We start from the raw sequence: 21,602 nt of genomic DNA on the forward strand, positions 1-21,602 counted from the left end.
CACACACAATACACAAATGAAAGAAGAAGAGGGAAAGGAAAGTAAAACAAAGAAAGAGAGAGAGAGAGAGAGAATAAAAATTGAAGAGATAATACAAGATGTTCAAAGCATTGAACTAAAATCAATGTGAAGTATCAAAATAACACCCATACGAAGTGCCGCGATAATATAAAGAAATCCTCGGCTCACAAAAAAGCTTTCGGGTATCTCATAATTGGTTTCTTTGTGACTTAAGCATCTATGGATGCTCTTGCCATTTGAAACATGCCTTTGAATCTTGGTGTGAAGCATCGAAGAATACTGATGCTTTGAGAACACCGGTGCAAAGTATGGGGAAAATCTAGGCGTGGAGTGCCTAGTATCTTATTAATATCAAGCACGCATTACAACTAGGTGTGGAGTTGCGAGCACCTAATATCTTACTAATATCAAGCACGCATTACAAAAAAAAGTCTACTTTACAAAAGAAACAAAAGAGAAGCAATTTTGTTATATGAATATGTTTTGCTATATGAGGATCACGAAGTAATTTATTATATAAGTCTTACTAATCTAGCACTCCCAATACATAAGAGCCAAAGATGTAATATAGATTTTTCTTGTGATAGATTTAGATAGAGATATTGGAAATAAAGGTCACTCAAATATAAGTGTGCTAGATTGGGAGAGAGAGAGTTTGTTATCATCATGGTATCACATGGAAAGAATCCAAGTAAAATTATCAAAACCCATAAAGGAGGGCTAGTAACCGAAAATTGTCATGTGTGTATTTAAAGTTTAATACATAATAACACTAATTAATGACTTTGACTAAATAATGTGCATATGGTGTATATGTCTTACCTTTATAACGGTAGGACCAACTAGGATGCTTTTCCTTGCAAATTGATTATTGCAACCACAATGATTCCCATCTCGTGAATGTGCATTGTTTATGATTTAGTGAAAATAACTCTAAATAGTAGTAGTGAATACCTTTAACTTGAAGTTTGGGATGGATTGTTGAAGCAAATCATGTGGATTTGGCATTTTCACAAGCAAAAGTTTCATAAATTTTGAAGTTATGAGCCTTCTTGTCAAACTTTGAAGGTTTTTAACTAAATTTACAATTTATGTCAGACCTACCTTGACCATTATTATGAAATTGTCCACTAACACAATGTTACTTTTCATTGATCTGAAAGTTGGAATTTACTTGTATTCCCATAATTACATGCTATATTACTCGTTAGGGCTTGGAATGTTCTTCTTTTAGGCAAATTTTCATGTTTAGACTGAAAATATCGATCTCAAGACAAATCAAGCAAAAATTAGGGCTTTTTAAAGCTCAAAGAATCATAATGATTGCCTAACATTTAATGTTTTCATACAAAATATGTTGCCTCAAACTGCTAGTTTGACAGAGAAGAATTGTGGAAACGTCCACCCATAAAGGTATACAACAATATGTGATAAAAGTACCTATCAAGTTGAGATCTTTGTCTCCAAATCATGATCAATGTTTTAAGACGTGTGTTTGAAACAAAAATAATTTTTTTAGTGGAGAATCTTGCTTGCTCATTAAGGGGAGATTACTTACCCCTAATTTTCTAGCACTTTGTAGGTTTTTTTCTTTTAAGGGCTTGATTCTTTTCTTTGTAGATGACCTGACAAGCGATGATAACGAGACCGATGACGCCTTTGTAAAAAATAAACGGTGGCATTAGTCTTTCATGGATTGGTGCTTGCCACCATACAAGTTTATGTATTTGTTTACAAGAAAAGAGGTTGGGAAGATGCTGCATCTATTAAGTAATCCGAAATTCAGCAGGTTCACCTCGAATCCTCATCTCTTAATTGCAGGAAGTACAAACAGAGCTCACTCGATCTTCAGAGCTGCACTCGGCACGGTTAATTAGGCTCTTACATCTTGTCTTCCATGGCGGTCCCTTTGACTAGGCTTCTCCTTTCAGGATTCAGTCTACTAAGTTTGCGATTTAGCTCTCTTCACAGACACCTGCGCAGGAATGTGAAATGATGGAGTAGTCCCAAAATCCTGCAAAAGAGCGGACTTTCATTGGATCTTCTAGACCCCATAGCCACACCCTGGCAATATGGTTAGCCTCTTAATTGCGATGGATGTTGTGCTCACACAAACCTGCACCCAAACGTAGTTCAGTTTCACAAATTTGAAGCAGCTGTGACGTTGAATGTCTGGCCTGAATTAGGAAGAGGGTGTTCTCTACTTAACAGTTTGTCGAATTTCAGTACATGTTTTCATTGAACTGTGGTTGCTTGTGTACCAGGACGATGAACTGTGTATTAATGCCCCCTTGTTGGAGGGGAGAGGCAAGGATGAGGAAGCTGTACTCATCTCAGGGGATCAGGCTCAGGGACAAGGCTCTGATTGGAGAACATCTGCCTGCCTCCTAGGTAAACATTGTAATAATTATAGCAACGTTATGGAAAGATCAGGCTTTGTAATAACCATTGTGATTATTAATAAAATGGATGAGGTATTACTTGCATTGCAGATTGCATGCTTAGGAAAACTGAAATATCTCAATTTCTAAGCTCAGGTGGAACGTTAGCAAAGGAAAGTGAATAGGCTGGCTGACATTATCTTTCAGGAGCATACTGCTGCTACGAGTTGGCAAATGCTGGCATATTTGCTAGCCTTGTGCTGTATCTAAAGAGAGTCAGGCAAGAGGATAATGCGACAGCGGCTGCAACTTTTTCTGCAGTTTTTGGCACCAGCTCTTGTACATCATTTCTTGCAGCTTACCTGAGCGATGGATACTTGGGGCGCTTCTGGACTTGTGTGCTTACCCTGGTTATGGTTTTTTTGGTGAGCTCACCTGCAGTAAAAGTCTCACAAGCTTTCCAGATGATGAGCACAATCTTGGAAGTGTATGCATGCAGTAATCTTTGTTAGGAAACATCCCTGGCTTGGTACATTAACTGGGGCCAACTTAGTTCAATCATACTTTCAACATGTGCTGGTCCTGTCAGGAGTATACTTGTCCATTTTCTACATAGAACGACTCATCATGACTTTGTAGGCATTATTGCATGTCATAGACTGCTGCATGGACCTGCAACAATAGTCATTTACATATATCATCGTTCCAGTATATCTGTAAGGGACTGAGATTACCTTCAGTTAGCTGGTACTGTGCAATTTTGTATCCATCAGGACAGTAGAATGACAGGATGACCATGAGGAGACATGTTTCCTTTTTGCATGTAACAGGGAGGCAGCTTTCTGAGCATTACAACGCAGCTGCAGGTCGAGGCCACAGCCTTCTTTACATGCTCCATCTATCTTACTGCCTTGGGCATTGGATGGTTCGGTCCAAGTTTCTGGGCTCTAGGAGGAGATCAATTTCCTGCAGCTCAGAAGAGGAGCAGCTTCTACAATCGAGTCGTCATGTTTGGATGCTTTGCCAATCTGTTCGCGTGCACAGTGTTGGTCTATTTGGAAAATGCTGGATATTGGAGTGTCTCTTATTGGATCTGCACAGGAGCAGCAGGTATTGGACTGCTCTTCCTTCTTGGAATGAGCAAGAAGAAGAGATCAAGTAATCAAAAGAAGAAGGAAAATCCATTCAAGAGAATCTTACAAGTGTTTGTAGCTTCAATCAGGAAATTCAATGTGGAAGGACCAGTAGATCCTGATTCAATGTCTAGCAGTAAAGGAAGAGGGTATAGTTGCGCAAAGCACCTCAGGTACACAATTTCACATACATCTACCTTGGTTTATGGCATTATGTAGCTTTGTGACGGAAATATGTAACAGCACTAGCAGAAAACAAAACCCACCCTCTGTATGCTACTGATATAGATTCTTCTCAGGTTTCTTGACAAGGCTGCAATTGTCACTGAGAAAAGCCTGGATGCCCAAGGTAATGCAAGCCCATGGATGCTATGCACAGTGAAGCAAGTAGAGGAAGTTAGAAGTGTATTACGCGTTGTACCAGTATGGTTTGTCTTGCTTTGCAAAGTTACAGTAACAACACAGTTGGTGAGCTTGTTCTTGGAGCAAGCTGATTGTATGGATTTGATGGTTGGTGGCTTTGAATTAGCACCAGCCTCCCTGTCGTTGGTGCACATGTTCGCAGCAATCGCATTTACAGTGATTTCAGAAATTTGTTTGCGATGGTACACTGGAGGTAACAGGCAAACTTCTTCATTAAACATAGCTTTTACTCAGATGGGTGTAGGCTTTGTGGCAGCTACCCTGTGCATTGTGGTGGCAGTGGTGGTGGAAACGGCACGTCTTGCAGCTGCACAAGCTGGCACCAACCTCTCTATCCTTTGGCTGACACCCCAGTATGCCCTCTTGGGGGTAGCCATTGTATCTGGCACGGTGGGCCCGGCTGATTTCTTCTACACTGCGGCGCCACCAAGCATGCGGAGCCTGACCAGCTCAATTCCTGTGATTAACCGTGGGCTGGGTAGCTATCTGGGCGGCTTCATGATCATGTGTGTGACTTCATTCACCACTGCAGGTGGTAAAAGTGGTTGGATTGCTCCTGATCTCAATGAGGGCCACTTGAACTATTTTTACATTCTGCTTGCAGGCATCATGATCATGGCTTTGGTCATTTTCGTCCTTATTGCTCTTCATTCTTCCTACCACACACATGTGGAGGAGGAAGACTCAGACTAAATAGCCTTCAATTGTATACAATAAAAAGTGCCACAAAGAAGCATTGTCCTATCAAGTCCTTTTAGCAAACTACAGTAGGGTTGTCTCTGTACATCGTACGGACTTATTCGTACCATACGATCCATACGATAGGGTACCGTACATATTTGTACGATTTAGTATGAAAAAAATGGCACTTTTTGGCCACTTCCCCACAGCTATAACTTTCTTTCTTTATTTCTCCTTTCTTTCTTCTTTCTCTCTCCCCCAAGCCTTTCTCAAGCCTCTCACACCCTCTTTTTCTCTCAAGCCTCTCCAGCTCTCTCAAGCCTCCCTCTCTCTCTCTCTCTCTCTCTCTCTCTCTCTCTCTCTCTCTCAAGCCTACTCTTATTTGTAAGATCCTTTATGTATGATATTATATATATCCACTCCCATCTATGTACTGTACCATATGTATTCGTATGATTTAGTACGAAAGAATTGGCCCTTTTTGGCCACTCTCCCCCAAGCCTACGAATTTCTTTCTTTAATTCTCCTTTCTTTCTTTTTTCTTCTTTCTCTCAAGCCTTTGACACCCTCTTTTACTCTCAAGCCTCTCTCTCTCTCTCTCTAGCCTCTCTCTCTCTCTCTAGCCTCTCTCTTTCTCAATCTTCTCTCTTAAGCCTACTCTTATTGTATGATCCTTCGTGCATGATGCATGCACTCTCATCTATGTACTTGTAACTTGTAGGTAACAGTAGTGCACGTTGAGCATGCGGCATGAGGTTTTGGCATATTACCCTTAAAGATTCATCTTATATACTCTAATAGCATCACTATTTAGACTTTAAACATCTATTCTATTATCTTTAGTCCAAAATAATCAAGTTAATTTTTTTTCGTACTAATGTTGTACCGTATCTTATAAAATCTTAAGGTACCATTTAGTAATGTATTTTATTATACTGTACCGTATCGCACTTTCGTACCTGACAACTATGAACTATAGCAATAGGGAAAAATGTGCAAATTCATATAGAAAGAGGCTAGTTAGTGGGAACTAAATAAAAGCCCTTATGGATTGTAACATAAAGGTAAAGGGGCCCACTAGGGCGCACTAGTATACTTTGGGCCTTCAATCATGCACTTGCCATTTCATGGCTCCACCGTTGATGATTGGAGACCAATCTGTGGGCCTAACATGGCTTTGGTAACCTACCAATTGGTTAGGTATGAGAAGAGATGGGAAGTCCCCTACATAAGCAAAAGCTTTGTGCAATCAAAAAAGTAACATGGAAACTTATTGGTCTCTTAATTCTTGGGGGGTCCGTTTTCCTAACAAGCATTCAAGGGAAACAACAAAAGTAGAACAAAGGGTGAAACACAACAGAGAATGTAAACTATATAGTCTTAAACACTTTTCATTTCATTATCAAATCAAAATTTGAGACCTTTTTCTGGACAGGTTTTGCAAACACACACAAAGAACCAAAAAGAACGTGAGTTAAGCACACACACAAGAACAAGAATGTGTCTAATCAAGACACATTGCAATAGTATAAGCAAATTGAGGAAGATGATCATAAACCTTCTCTTGAATCCTTCTTTGCTTTCCATCTATCTATCTATTCTATATATAATTAAAAGGTTACCCAGACCTTTCTCTCAGAAGCATCAAATGCTTTTCTAAATCTGAGGAAGCTTTCCTCTTTTTTCTTTTTTCTGTATCTGTATCTGTACCATCTTTTATTGAGTGATTTTTTGAAACTGCCACCACTGCAACGAGAATCATGTCAAAGCCTTGCTCTATGTCAAACCAAGAAGAACCGAAACCTCTTCTCTTTCAACTTCACGACAAAAACATCTCACTGGCCAGATATGGAGGGCTGTTATGGAATACACTCTCTTGCACTTCAATAATCACACATCAGAAGCTATGGTGATCTTTCCATCTCCTGTCTCTCTCTCTCTCTCTCTCCCGCCCTCTTGCTTCTCTTCAAATTTCACATTTGCAACTGCCACTATTGCTCAGTGTTTGCACAACCTCATTGCCTCCTTGGCTTCCTCATCCATCACTGACTTTTTCTTCCTCCTGTTCTTTGCGAGTGTCTTGCTGTAGCTGGGGCCGATGCGACAACTCTGATGGGAGGGATACAAGGAGCGATGAGAGGCAAAACAAGGTACAACGAAGGGAAGGGTTGGAAAGGTCCGTCATAGAGGGACTACCATGGTGGCAGTGACCTACAAGGATTTGGAGCAGAGGCTGTAGTTCAGCCGTGGGGCGGGCGAGCGATCTAGAGATGAGGAAACACACAGGGCAGGGGATTGGGGGGTGAGGGGCTCTGGGGAGCTCGAGGCATTTCTTGCGTTGTTTTTTGGGACAGGAATGCAAACGAGACACACACACACACACATGCTCTCTCTCTCTCTCTCTCTCTCTCTCTCTCTCTCTCTCTCTCTCTCTCTCTTTCTCTCTCTCTCTCTCTCTGTCTGTGCAGGTAGCGTCATCTTATTCTTCTCCTCCCTCCCTCCAATTGACCTGTCCCTGCGTCAATCAAATGGGGCTGATTCCTACATTGTTCGGATGGGGCTGTGCCATGGTGGCCGACGGCTACTGCTTGGAAAGTGAGAGGGCGGGCCCTCTGGCTTTCTGATGGCCGGCGAGCTAGCAAGGCCGGTGATGAGAGAAGGGAGGGGCGTAGCGGGGAGGCCTTTGAGCTTACGTTGCAGCGTATCGTTAAACCATGCGAGTCGAAGAAGCAGACGGGGGGAAGAATCTACTTACCGGCAAGCCAGCTCTATTTGTCGAAATTCCCCAGGCTCTTCTGGAGCTTAGTTGAGGCAGTCGTAGTACGCATAGACGATCGTCGATGCTGGCAGGCAGCTGACATAACTTGTTGCATTCTGCGATGGCGGGGGCAGCACATCTGGCATGCTGCATGAAAGCTTCTCACGCTCTGCTGATCCGGCTACTCCAGTCGGGAAGGCAAAGATGCATGTCCATTCTCTGGCAGTTCGAGTGGAGGGGGGACGAAAATGGATTTCGACGCTGTCCCCTTTTCAAACGAGCCTCCCCCTGTGAACTCCATCGAAGCCATGGTGATCAGGTGCGCACAACATTTCTTTCGCTGCGACATCAAACATTCCAGTCAAGCCTTTTGCACATTCCATTCTCCAAACGTGCCAGTTTGTATCTTTGCATGTCGATACAGCATTCACATCGCCTCATCATGCAAGTCCCACTGTGTCCACTCCTTGTGGGTGCAAACACCTTCCCTCCACAGGAAGGTATAACAGCAAATCCTGAGAAGAGAGGGAATACTGCACAATGTTTCTCCCCAGTTCACAGACACCCTGCTAGGCATTTGGGAATGGGTTCCAGTGTGCCTCTCCGCTCCCCCCACATAGTCCATGTTCTCAAGTAGAGGAAGGCCATGGAGACGGATCAAGGCACAGCATCTGCAAACATAGAAGAGTGGGTACAAGAGCGGCCATTGGCATTGATCAATGGGAGCATGAGGCTTACGATGTGAATCTCTTTGCAGAGGGAGCCCCTCAATCATCAAATTGAGAATGATCAGGCTTGTAGACAAAATAAAACAAAGGCGAATGAGGTGATGCGGACGCTGGCGGTCTTTATTCGACTTCTCATAGGCATATAAATATTATATATATATAATCCAGTTCTCATTATAAATACTAGCGTTCCTTGCGCGCTTCGAACGCTATCGCGCTTCGCGGCAAGAGAAGTGAAGCTGCCGTGCTATCACTTCCCTATCGCAGAGTGGGTAATGCTATCACAAAAACATCACATGCTTTACTCTCCTCTACTCACAACCCCTCTATCTCTCACCCCATTGACACCTTCCCCCTCTGAATCCACACTCACTCACTCAATCACTCTCAACCTCCCTCTCTCTCTCTCTCTCTCTCTCTCTCTCTCTCTCTCTCTTTTACACATGTATAAAAGGCCAAATATGCATTTGCATCAAGGAGTACATAGACTCATATATACATGCAATGACCATGCACCAAACTTATAAACTTGTATCTATACTTGCTCTGCACAATAATTAGAAACAACTTGTATCCTTAGATGCTACAATGAGAAATAACATTGCTACGGTGAAACGAACCACAAATGAAAGATGTATGAACCACACCACAAATTTAAGTTTATCCAAGCATTGCATGCAAACTCTTAGTATTAATAACCCACATAGGTGAAGCAAAGCTCGAAACCAAAGTTTCTTCTAGAGACTGCACTAATAACCTTGCACCACAATTTCAAGTATCAACAAACCACAAAGTGTCACTCCTTGATTGTGCCTATGCATCTACATCCAAATGTTACAAAAATTTTTATAGTTCCCATAGGGTCTAACCAAAACGAAGCTTTCTTTTCTTTGAGAAATAACTGGGAAATTTTTCACTCTCCAATATAGCATGGCTAGGCAAAGCAAGTCCAATCGCCACTCTTCATATTGTTGATGGTACAGGGGACATAATAGTATTTCCTCTCTTTCTTGCACCTAAAATTTTAGAAGCCCACAATGTTAATGTAAGCACATCTAACAACCAACAAAGACTACTTAACATTAAAACAACAATACATGGCCTAACATCCGCAAACCACTCGGTAGGCTTTGTCATAGCTTGATGCAGGGTCACAAAACAATCAAGGTCCTTAGATTCATACATCGCCCACTCTCTTGGTACTCTATCAGTGTGAGATCGTCAAAACCTCTTATCCTGTCCAGCTTCACCCATATGCACTTGAAAACGCTAAGTATATCCACAATGTATTCCTCCCTCCCCTAGTCTATGCCTCTCCTTTGTTTGCGACCCCTCTCCCACACAATTTTTACATCTCTCCCTATATTTTCACACACACACACACACACACTCTCTCTCTCTCTCTCTCTCTCTCTCTCTCTCTCTCTCACACACACACACACACACTCTCTCTCTCTCTCTCTCTCTCTCTCTCTCTCTCTCTCTCTCTCTCTCTCTCTCTCTCATGTACACATGCATAAAAGGATAGATATGCATTTGCATCTAGGTGTATAGAGACTCACATATGTATACAACGCCTTTTACACACCGGACTCGTAAACTTTACCCATACGTACTTTGCATGATACCTAGAAGTAGCTCTATATGATCCTTGGATGTTGCAATTGGAAATAACATTGCACCAAACCATAAACAAAAGACATACAAAATGCATATTTTGTATCCTTGAGTGCAAGAAACTATATGCTTACTTACCATATTCTCTCTATCCCTCTCCCTACCTATCTCCACCCCCCCTCCATTTGTTACCCATCTCTCTTTCTCACATCTATCATCCTCATTCCCTCCCAACTCAATTTTCATCAACAATTTGGGATAGAATAGCTCCAACTTCAAAATCTAAGGTATTTGTCTCCATAATAAAGGGCTTCAATGGATCTCCATGGATAAGAATGGGTTCTAAGATGAAAGCTTACTTCAATCTTTGAAAAGCTTGTTTAGCCTTTTGATCCGACACAAACTTGTCCTTTCCATTTATGTTGGTTAGAGGGGCAACAATATCAGAGTAATCCTTGATAAATATGTGATAAAAATTTATAAATCCCAAAAAGCATTGAATATCTTACATACATGAAGGATTCTCCTATTCTAGACTATGTTGTGCCGTCTTAGGATCCATGAAAATTCCCTTCTCAAAAATGACGTATCCCAAAAACTCAACTTTAGTTTGATGGAAATAACACTTTTCTAGCTTTCCACACAAGCCTACTTCTTGCAATTTATTTAAGGTATTTTGATGCGATATGGTGCATTCATCTTTAGCAGCAATAGATGGGGAGGAAATCCACCTCCAAGATCTAGTGTATTTAAATACTCTACAAAGTATAAAAATGAGCTATCACCTATCTCTGCAGTTGAATCTGCACTATAGTACTGTATAACTTCTCTTGGCATCGATTGCAATGCACAATGATTCAAAGAAGCCACCTCTGTATTCTGCACTGCAAGTATAGCACGCTCATTGAAATATGTCCCAAAGTCTCTCACCGTGGACATCTCACCGTACACACTATTAACCAAGGTTTCTATGGAGCGCCCTTTCAATACCATGATAGATGGAATATGTAACTTATCACAATTCTCCGTAATACCCACTCCATCCCCTATCCCTTGAATCCAACCAACAAATCCATTATCCATTACACTACTAACGGTTGGCATCCTCATATTCCCAGACAACCTTAGCACCTTAACATACTGCCATAAATGAGAGTAACATAGTGCCGCATTAGCAATATCTTCACGGGAGCCCTTCATCACGACGGGTAGGATTTGCCTAAAATCACCCCCGAGCAAAGTAACCTTTCCACCAAATGGTTTATCACAGCTCATAATATCTCTTAAAGTTCTATTAACAGCTTCAAATGCAAACCTGTGCATCATAGGAGCCTCATCCCATAAAATAAGACTCGATTGTCTAAACAGTTAAGTAAGATTGCTCTGAATAGGAATATTACAGGTGGATCGATCACATAGATCCAATGGAATTTTAAACCTTGAGTGAGCAGTACGACTGCCCTGTAGAAGCAAAGCAACAATGCTAGATAATGCCGTTGCTAATGCTATATGACGATCATTGCGCAACTTAGCAAGCAAACACTTGTAAAGAAATGTCTTTCCAGACCCACCAGGACCATCCAAAAAAAAAAACATCCCCAAAGTTTCCACCAATGGCACCTGTAATTGCATTATATGCAACCCTCTGTCTGTCATTCAACATTGCCTGCATACAATTACAAACTCTACGTTGCTCCAGTATATCATTTGCATATTCATCTTCTAAAAGAGGGTTAGCACACAACTAAGAATCTGTTCGATGAGGTTCTGGCAATCCATCAAAGTCAGGTAATCTTCACCCATGCTGTCACAAAAGATCCTGAAGATGCAATAAAGCCCTCTTTGATGCCTCTTGTTGTAGAACTATAGAAGATATATGCACATGCTCTAGCTGTAACTTATACAAAATATCCTCCACCATTGGTGACATAAATCTATCCCAGAGCTGACCAGGCTGTGCAGGCTCACAGAAGACCAAAATTGCAGCAAACAAAGCACGCAACTGGGCACCAATTTGTATAGATGCAGCACACAACACACTCATCATCACCCTCTAACATGCCCTTTGCAATGCAGGCTTCCTTAAAGGTTTTGTACACCACGTTGCCAACAATACGCAAATCATCAAAAGACATACATCCTCAAGACACTGTCAAGAGCATTCGCAAGTAATAACGCTCACCAGATGTGGGTGGCACAAAGTATATTCAACCACATATATTTCCACGCTTTCTCTTGGTCCATATCTTTCGTTGTGCATTCCACACCCAATACACCGAGAAGTCTTGATACCGAATAGCTCGAGCCTATGGATGAATACGATTGCACACAAACCATTCCGTAAGAGTAGTTTTCCTAATATCTTCATTTTACATAACATTTGATATATTGTCTGTATCTTGAAACACCACAATTCTCATCAGGCAAGTACACCTGCAACCGCTGTATATCAAGCTTCTCATTGTGCAATGCATAGTCATATATTCACCAACACGCTTCTGAAGCAGAAACATACCATGCATCTAGATAACTCTCAATCTCATCCACTTCACGAAAGGTCGTACCATTTAACCCTGAGTTTCCAACAAAAAATTTAATAGTTGCACAATCATGTCCCTTGTATATATACTTATACAAATACTTAACAGCTGCCACCATTGAGCATACCTCAACATTTATATGTCATTGTATTTTTTACTCAAGTATAGATTGTATGGAACAATCCATCTATTATCAATAGTATTACCCTTTATTGTGACCATCTTTCCATCATCTTGTCTTCTATAAACAGGATAGCTAGAGCTGTCAACAGTTGTTACATTCACAAACCTCTGAGGGAATTTTTTTAGTGCATCGAGCATTGCGCATGCAAGGGCTCTTGGGATTCATTGCATCGCAAGGACCATGGACATTGCATTTTGAGATAGTTTCAAACAAAGCTGAAAACTTTGCTTTATCAGGAAACTCATCACAAACAAATCTATCATAATGGCATGCTTCAAAGGGTTTAAAAGGGTGCTCCAAAATTAGCTAAGTATGAGAATGCGGTAGCCCCCGCTTTTGAAACTCAATCACACTAATATAGCATGCAACATTCCCAAACAGATTCCTTTTCAACAATGTATGCATCATATCAGCATGTTTTTTATGGAATACCCGAGCAGTCAAATCAAGACGATCATAAGCAGTCTGTCCAGGCAACAAAGCATTAGTTATCTCTAACCACTTTGGATTACATGTCATCATTATAAACAGATCACGTTTTCCCTTACTCCGCATTATAGCCATGGCATCCTGATACAACTGATACATGTGTCTTGGCCCACCAGTAAAAGAAGATGGCAAAACCACCCTTTTACCAATAGAGACACCAATAATCCCAACCGGCCCATCATCCATCACTCCCACCATATCTGCTAAGCCCTTATAAACTTTCGAGCGTAAAACTAATTGATTTTGACAACACCAAGCTAACCTACATTGCTCTATACTACAATAAGCATCAACAATAAATTGGTGCAACAATCGACCACCCCGCAATATGCACACCTCAGTGTCCTCAAGCACTTGTAGTCGAAATGCATAAAATTGCATCTAAGTAACACAGTCCTTATTAGACAATCCATGTATATTAATTGGAACATTAACACCACTATAAGGTACCTTTACATGCCAACCATCATCACCCATAGGAAAAAGAAGAACGTATAGCATTGGCATGTATGCCCTATGCAAGTTTGAAATAGCAATACATCGTCCATCCCGACTATAAACATGTATGTCTCGACGATCAAGAGTATTCTCATCGCCTTGTCCTGGCATGCTAGCCACAACCTCAGTTGCCACTGGAGTTGAGTATTGTCTATTAGCATGTTAAACCCCAAAAATAGTCATTCTCAAATCATGCAAGGCATTGTTTTGCAATTGCATACCCACGAATCTAAAAGCTTGTGCATATGCATTGTGTTGATGCATCATAGATTGAAGCTCCCCAAGCAAGTTTGGCAATAAATTAGGCATAACATCCAACCGATTAGATAACTCATGCTCAGTAACATAAACATAAAGTTGTGCAAATCTTAGCCTTTCCTATCGTTGCACATTAGGAATCAAAGGGCTTATACGATGATAAATGGAGCCATGCACTCTAAAGGTATAAGAATTTCCCACAACAGACAAAAGCTCATCAACATTGGCACCAAATGGCACAAATGCAAGAGCACTATTATATGCTCGTATATTATTTTTAAATACTCTGCTTTGAGGATGCATACCATGCAACAAATCATGCAATAGCTGTGCTGGATATTGCAACTGTGGTAACATTACTTTTCCATTTCAACAACAATGTTTACCAAACAAAACTGACCCCTGCACTTGAGCCGCACATCTCCATAATTTAGCGGAACATCGCTCACACATATCAGAAAGACTCCCCATGGAATGCACAAACGGGTCTTGAAATAGCAATATTGTAGTTGTAGGATGAATATCCATTGCAAGCAAAGCATGTAAAATGGAGCAAAAACCTCCATTTCGAGGACTAAAGGTTGGAGCATTATTGACACGTCACTCATTAATCACATGATTTCCTAGGTTTTGGTGATTTTCAGCATCTATATTATAATCATTAGCAAATTGCTGCTCAATCAAACTATGAAGTCCCTCACGAATCAAGCTATCATGATTTAGAGCCCCTCCTTGCAAAACGTTCTGACACTCAACTATAGTGGAACACATCTCTTTATACCCCCTCGGGTCATGTTTTGCCATTTGAGCCCTAAGCCTAGCAACCTGTCGTCATCTATATCGTGTAGAGTTGAGTCTATGCCTATGAATACACAACACATAATCCCTACTAGTTCTCTAATTATTTAATCCCATATTGTTTGGATTCTCACAAAGCCTACACATCAAGAGAAAACATGCATTCTTTCAAGGAGAGACTTGATTGGGATTAGTATTTTTAAAAAGACTTAAAAGTAGAATCAATCTAGAATCACATAATCCAAAATACTACAATAATTTAAATCAGCACAATCCTCCTACGTGCAAGGAACAATAGTAGTTAAAATTAGAATCATCATATATTTTTATATATTCTATACGATTAGATATCTAACCCAAAGACAAACGAACAAAAACTATATCTAACCGGCCCGTGATCCCCCAAAGCCTATAACTCAAACCCAAACATCACTCTTCAACATGAATGTGCAATAAACTATAAAACGTTAGGATTCTTAAATCAATGAACTCTTCTCTGTAGATTGCAAGACATAATAAGTATTTCTATAGATCAAACCTCAAGAAAGAGGCAATATACTTAAAAATAAAAATGTGTTTAATATTTACAAACTCTTCAAAAGATAAAGAATACACAATCTTATTCCAATCCATAGCAAGTTCTTAGACATTGAAACTAATATTGAGAGAGAGAGAGAGAGAGAGAGAGAGAGAGAGAGAGAGAGAGAGAGAGAGAGAGAGAGAGAGAGGGAGGGAGAGATGTCCATATCCAAGTATTTTACAGAGAATATTACTCTTTGATATGTACTACATTGCAAAAATCAATGAAGTTTTCTCTCTAGATTGCAAGACATAATAATTCTATATATAAATAAACTATAGATCAAACCTCAACAAAGAGACAATGGACACATACATAGAATTATAAATGCGATCAATGTTTACAAACTCTTTAAAAGAGAGAAGAATGCATCATAGATTGAAGCTCCCCAATAAATTGAACCAAACACTGGAGAGAGAGAGAGAGAGGGAGGGAGGGAGGGAGAGAGAGAATATTACAATTAGACCATACAATTAGAGAATATTACTCACATGCAGTACACCACAAAAATGAATAAAGTTATATAACCACATTGTTTGACATGATAATAATAATAATTCTTTGTACAAATCAAGCGTCAAGAAAGAGACATCACACCACACTGTAGATATCCAATACATTTTACTCAATTTAGTCTCGTTACAAAAAGAGAAAGCACACATTATCACAAAAAAAGTAGTGGCCCAAGCATTTCAATATCTTCATAAGAGAGACAACAATAGATCATAACCTTCATCCAAATGTTGGAGAGAGAGAGAGAGAGAGAGAGAGAGAGAGAGAGAGAGAGAGAGAGAGTGAATATTCAAACATTACAATTATAATTAGACCATACAATTAGAGAATATTACTCTCGCATGCACTACACTACAAAAATAAAAAAAGTTGTATCCACATTGCAAGACATGATAATTCTTTATACAAATCAAACCTCAAGAAAGAGGTATCACATCGTTACATTAAAACCAATATAAGCTTCACAAAAAGGAAGCACACATCATCACAAAAAAAACATTGGTCCAAGCACTTTCAAATAAGATATAAGCGAGACAATAATAGATCATAAGCCTCAGCCAAGCAAGTCCTCATCAATTGGGACCGTTCATTTGACCACTCAATTGTTGTAGCAAGGCATTGAACCTATTAACATTCATTTGAAACTGCAAGAATGATAGTCGACAACCCCTCTGGAAAATCACAGGATCGTAGTTATCTCCAAGCTCCCAAAACGATGCCCACATATCATTCAACAACAAATTCATCAACCTGCTTGTCTCAGAGACAATTGCTAAAAGTTCCCTCACTTCACCACCCAAACCACTTGAGACTTGTTGAAGAACACTTTGGTGTGCTTTGTCTCGCACACAACACCATACAAACCTTTATCTTGTTCATGCAACTCTACAGAGTAAATAGCAAGTGCATGATCGACACGTGTAGATAAACTCATCTGCAATTCCATCAACTCATTCATCTTGGTCTCGAGGCATTTAAACTCCAAAGAACTTGAAGTAGCCTTTGTGCTTCTTCGGATCGTTGATGTCCTTGTGGATTTACTAACATGCCCTCCCTGTTGCCTCGCCACTTCTTTAATCTTTCGCACATTAACTTTATTCACTCTATTAAACTCCACATTTTGGCTGCAACAAAATACACAAATGACTATCTCCCCAAAAAGAACAAAATACCTTAGCGAAAATACAATTATTAGAATAACTATCTCCCATACCCATGCGAACGGCTCCAAGCAGGCAAGCGTCGAAGAGATGATGTTGTGGTTGTTTTCTTTGATTCAACCAAATCAATTGCATTCAATGGAGTTGAATGCACTATGTTTGGAACATCGTCCATAGCTTTGCTTTGTTCCATGATGACTACACGAAACTTTCAATAGAGTATAAGAGTCCCAATAGAGAAATCTCAAAGCCATTGAAGACAAACACGTTTCCAACTGAAAACCCTAAATCGAAAGTGTCTTGGACTCAAAGACAAAAGAATAGTCATGGACGAACACGTGTAAATAATCATGCATGAGCACATACATACACAGTGCCCGCCAAAAGCCAATTAATGATTCCCCTCTCCAATGGATGTCCATTCATCCACATGTGTACATGACACTCACCAAAGGCCCAGCAAGCATCACTCAAACTTGAAGATATGTTAGTCTCGATGATATATTCCTAGACTCGAAAGTGAAAGAATACACATGTATTAAGCCCAACACGCATAACCAAATGCATATATAGCCATGCCTTACCTCCTCTCCTCTCTCTCTCTCTCTCTCTCTCTCTCTCTCTCTCTCTCTCTCTCTCTCTGTGTGTGTGTGTGTGTGTGTGCAAGCCCTACTAATGGATGTTCATTCGTCTAGATCCATACATAGGTCTTGCCAAAGGCCCGAATGTGTTAAAGATCTAAAGGTGTTCGGCGCTCATAGACGAATGAATACCAAGGTGAAAATATGGAAAAATAAACTATTAAAATGAGATAAAAAAATCTTAATAATTTGGAAGAGATAGAAAATGTTTTTTAAAATGGAGATTTTCATTCGAATAAAACACAACTCATTTAAAAAGTCTTGCAAAGATTATATATATCAAGTATATGGTAATTTTCAATTTGGAAGAGATAGACAATGTTTTTCAAAATGGAGATTTTCAAGGATGTGCTTATACAGCGGCGACTCATCCAAGTAAACATTGCCAAAAACCTATCTAGATAAACTTTGAAAGAAGAAAGTTGCACATCAAGGGCAATGCTCTCGAGTGAAAGGGAATGACCCCACATGGTGATTCATTTAGGTTAACATTGCCGAAGACCTATTAAGAGAAACTTTTAAAGAAGTAAGTTGCACATCAAGGGAAACATTTTCATTCTTGTGAGCAATTAACTCACATACGCCATCCTCTATACGACCAACACTGTCAATAAGATTTCCCTTTGCACATATTCATTTGCACACTAGGAGCACACTGCACAACATTTGCTACATACACATTTTTGTCCTCCATGCTGCGCAAAACACATGCATCAACATCAAAGGTGCATATCAACTATTCTTATCTTATCTTAAAAATTAGAAGCAGTGGAAAATCCTAGATGACATTAGATTAACTTCCAATGCATTAAATTTAAACATACGTGCATTAGACCATATGATTGACTACAATAGAATTTGCTATAGTAAGTAACATCTAGAGTGAGGTTTCAATTTGTTTATCCCACACATAGGACTCAAGTGGGTCTTCAAGATGCATTTGGATTATTTCAAGCAAATTCTCATGGCTCCCTAGCCGAGAGATTAGGCTTTTTGTCACAATGGATGTATCCGTTTCATGATGCAAAGCCCCCCTTGCATAATGAGAAAAGTCAAGGATCAAAGCCAACACCACAATGACCAGTGAGTTGGTATTTTAAGTGGTGTACCTAACGTTGCATGGTGCACACCACACAATATCCTTTCTTAGAAAATCATGCCCCAGGAGAATGCAACATTCCCCACCCCTGCCAATAAAACTATAATTCACACACTAAACAATCTCCTAAGTTTAAAAACGTCAATAACGGATTTTTAATGCCATGAAGGGTTATTATATCCATGCCAACCCCACAAATCACAATGAGTTCTGAAGGATAGTTGTACCTCTCAATAATGAAAGTCACGACCATGAATAAGTAAATAGTAATATAATATAATATAATACATACATATATCTTATAAAGTTACTACAAAACCTTCCACTCCATAAAATACACGTGTATTAGACCTAAGTTTGTATGATGCCAATAAAAATATAGCTCACACACTAAATAACTTTCTAAGTTTAATAATGCCCCACGAATCGCAATCAGTGAGGCAAAGGATAGTTCTATCTATCAATAATGAAAGTCATGAGTAATATAGTAGTAGTAGTATTATTAATATTATTGTAATTTAGCTCCACATATCTTAAAGTTACCTTCCACTCTATGTCTTAAAACACATATCCTAAAACGTTTATTAGTAAGATAATAACAATAATAAAATAAGATAATAATAACAATAAACTAAATAACAATAACAATAACAGTAATAACTAAACTAATAATAATAATAATAATAATAATAATAATATAATATAATACATATATATATCTTATAAAGTTACTACAAAACCTTCCACTCCATAAAATACACGCCTATTAGACCTAAGTTTGTATGATGCCAATAAAAATATAGCTCACACACTAAATAAATTTCTAATTTTAATAATGCCCCACGAATCGCAATCAATGAGGCAAAGGATAGTTCTATCTATCAATAATGAAAGTCATGAGTAATATAGTAGTAGTAATATTATTAATATTATTATAATTTAGCTCCACATATCTTAAAGTTACCTTCCACTCCATGTCTTAAAACACATATCCTAAAACGTTTATTAGTAAGATAATAACAATAATAAAATAAGATAACAATAACAATAAACTAATATCTATATCTATATCTATTTATCTATATATCTATATATCTATATACTAATAATAAAATAATAATAACAATAACAACTAAAGGAACTAATTAAAATAACAAAACAGCAACACTAACTAACTATTAACTATTAATTACTATTCACTACAACTATAACTAACTATTAACTACAACTATATCATTATTCACTACAACTATAACTAATTATTTTATATTATTATTATTATTATTAGTTTTTTGTATATATCTATACTATTAAAATAATAATAAATTAAACCAGTCAAAATAAAATAAAAACTAAACCAATTAAAATAACAATACCACAATAAACTAATAATAACTAAACTAACAACAACAACAACAACAACAACAAAAATACTAACAAAAATAACAATAACAACTAAACCAATGAAAAAGTAAAATTAAAATAATAATAAGAAATATAATATAACCAATAAAAAATAACACATACAACTAACAATATCTAAATAAAATAATATCACAATAAACTAAATAACAACTAATAACAGAACTACATAACTATAATTATAACAAACTATTAACAACTAATTAAACTATTTAGCTATATAATATAATGATATAATAAGAATGTAATAATAATAATATAAAGTAATATAACATTCATAACTATATAATAATATATATAATAATAATTATAACTATATAATATAATAATATAACAACAATAATATAATAACTATTAATAATAACAACTAACTATTAACTATATTATTATTATTATCTATATTATTAAATATACTATTATTATTATCTATATTTATTACTCTATATCCATCAATATCTATATCTGTATTTATAATTAGTATACTATACATAAACAATACATTAATAATATAATATAATATAATAGTCTATACTTTACAAGCATACAATAATAAACGATACAGTAATATCTATATTATATTGTATTATATTGTATTATATATATATATATATATAATACCACAATAAACTAAATAACAACTAATAACAGAACTACATAACTAATTATTAATAACTAATTAAACTATTTAGCTATATAATATAATAATACAATAAGAATGTAATAATAATAATATAAAGTAATATAACATTCATAACTATATAATAATATATATAATAATAACTATAACTATACAATATAATAATATAACAACAATAATATAATAACTATTAATAATAATAACTAACTATTAACTATATTATTATTATTATTATTTTAGTATTATTATCTATATTATTATATTATCTATATTTATTACTTTATATCCATCAATATCTATATCTGTATTTATAATTAGTCTACTATACATAAACAATACATTAATAATATAATATAATATAATAGTCTATACTTTGTAGGCATACAATAATAAACGATACGATAATATCTATATTATATTGTATTATATATATATTAATATATATATAATAATACCACAATAAACTAAATAGCAACTAATAACAGAACTACATAACTAATTATTAACAACTAATTAAACTATTTAGCTATATAATATAATAATACAATAAGAATGTAATAATAATAATATAAAGTAATATAACATTCATAACTATATAATAATAACTATAACTATACAATATAATAATATAACAACAATAATATAATAACTATTAATAATAACAACTAACTATTAACTATATTATTATTATCTATATTATTATATTATCTATATTTATTACTCTATATCCATCAATATCTGTATCTGTATTTATAATTAGTCTACTATACATAAACAATACATTAATAATATAATATAATATAATAGTCTATACTTTGCAGGCATATAATAATAAACGATACAATAATCTCTCTATATATATAATATAACACAATATAATATAATAAGCAACCATTAATTATTATTATTATTAACATTAACATTAACATAATTATTATTATCATATATCATATTATTATATTATTATTATATTAATATAGTGTAATGTAATAAAATAATATCAATATATTCAATATTCAATATTAATTATCAATATCTACA

General features: G+C 37.0%; 1 protein-coding gene across 1 annotated transcript; it reads left to right on the top strand.

The window, feature by feature from the left end:
* Window positions 1-1,795: 1,795 nt before the first annotated feature.
* Window positions 1,796-5,578, top strand: LOC148022615 (protein NRT1/ PTR FAMILY 7.3-like; the record flags this gene model as incomplete). Its single annotated transcript, XM_087695575.1, has 5 exons — window positions 1,796-1,810; window positions 2,286-2,412; window positions 2,610-2,827; window positions 3,233-3,708; window positions 3,835-5,578. Coding segments are annotated over 5 exons (1,653 nt in total), but the record flags the coding sequence as incomplete, so codon positions are not given.
* Between the last annotated feature and the right edge of the window lie 16,024 nt (window positions 5,579-21,602).

Source organism: Lygodium microphyllum, chromosome 16, assembly GCF_053477565.2.
Source record: "Lygodium microphyllum isolate KBCC chromosome 16, Lygodium_microphyllum_v1.1.10, whole genome shotgun sequence".
Lineage (NCBI taxonomy): Eukaryota > Viridiplantae > Streptophyta > Polypodiopsida > Schizaeales > Lygodiaceae > Lygodium > Lygodium microphyllum.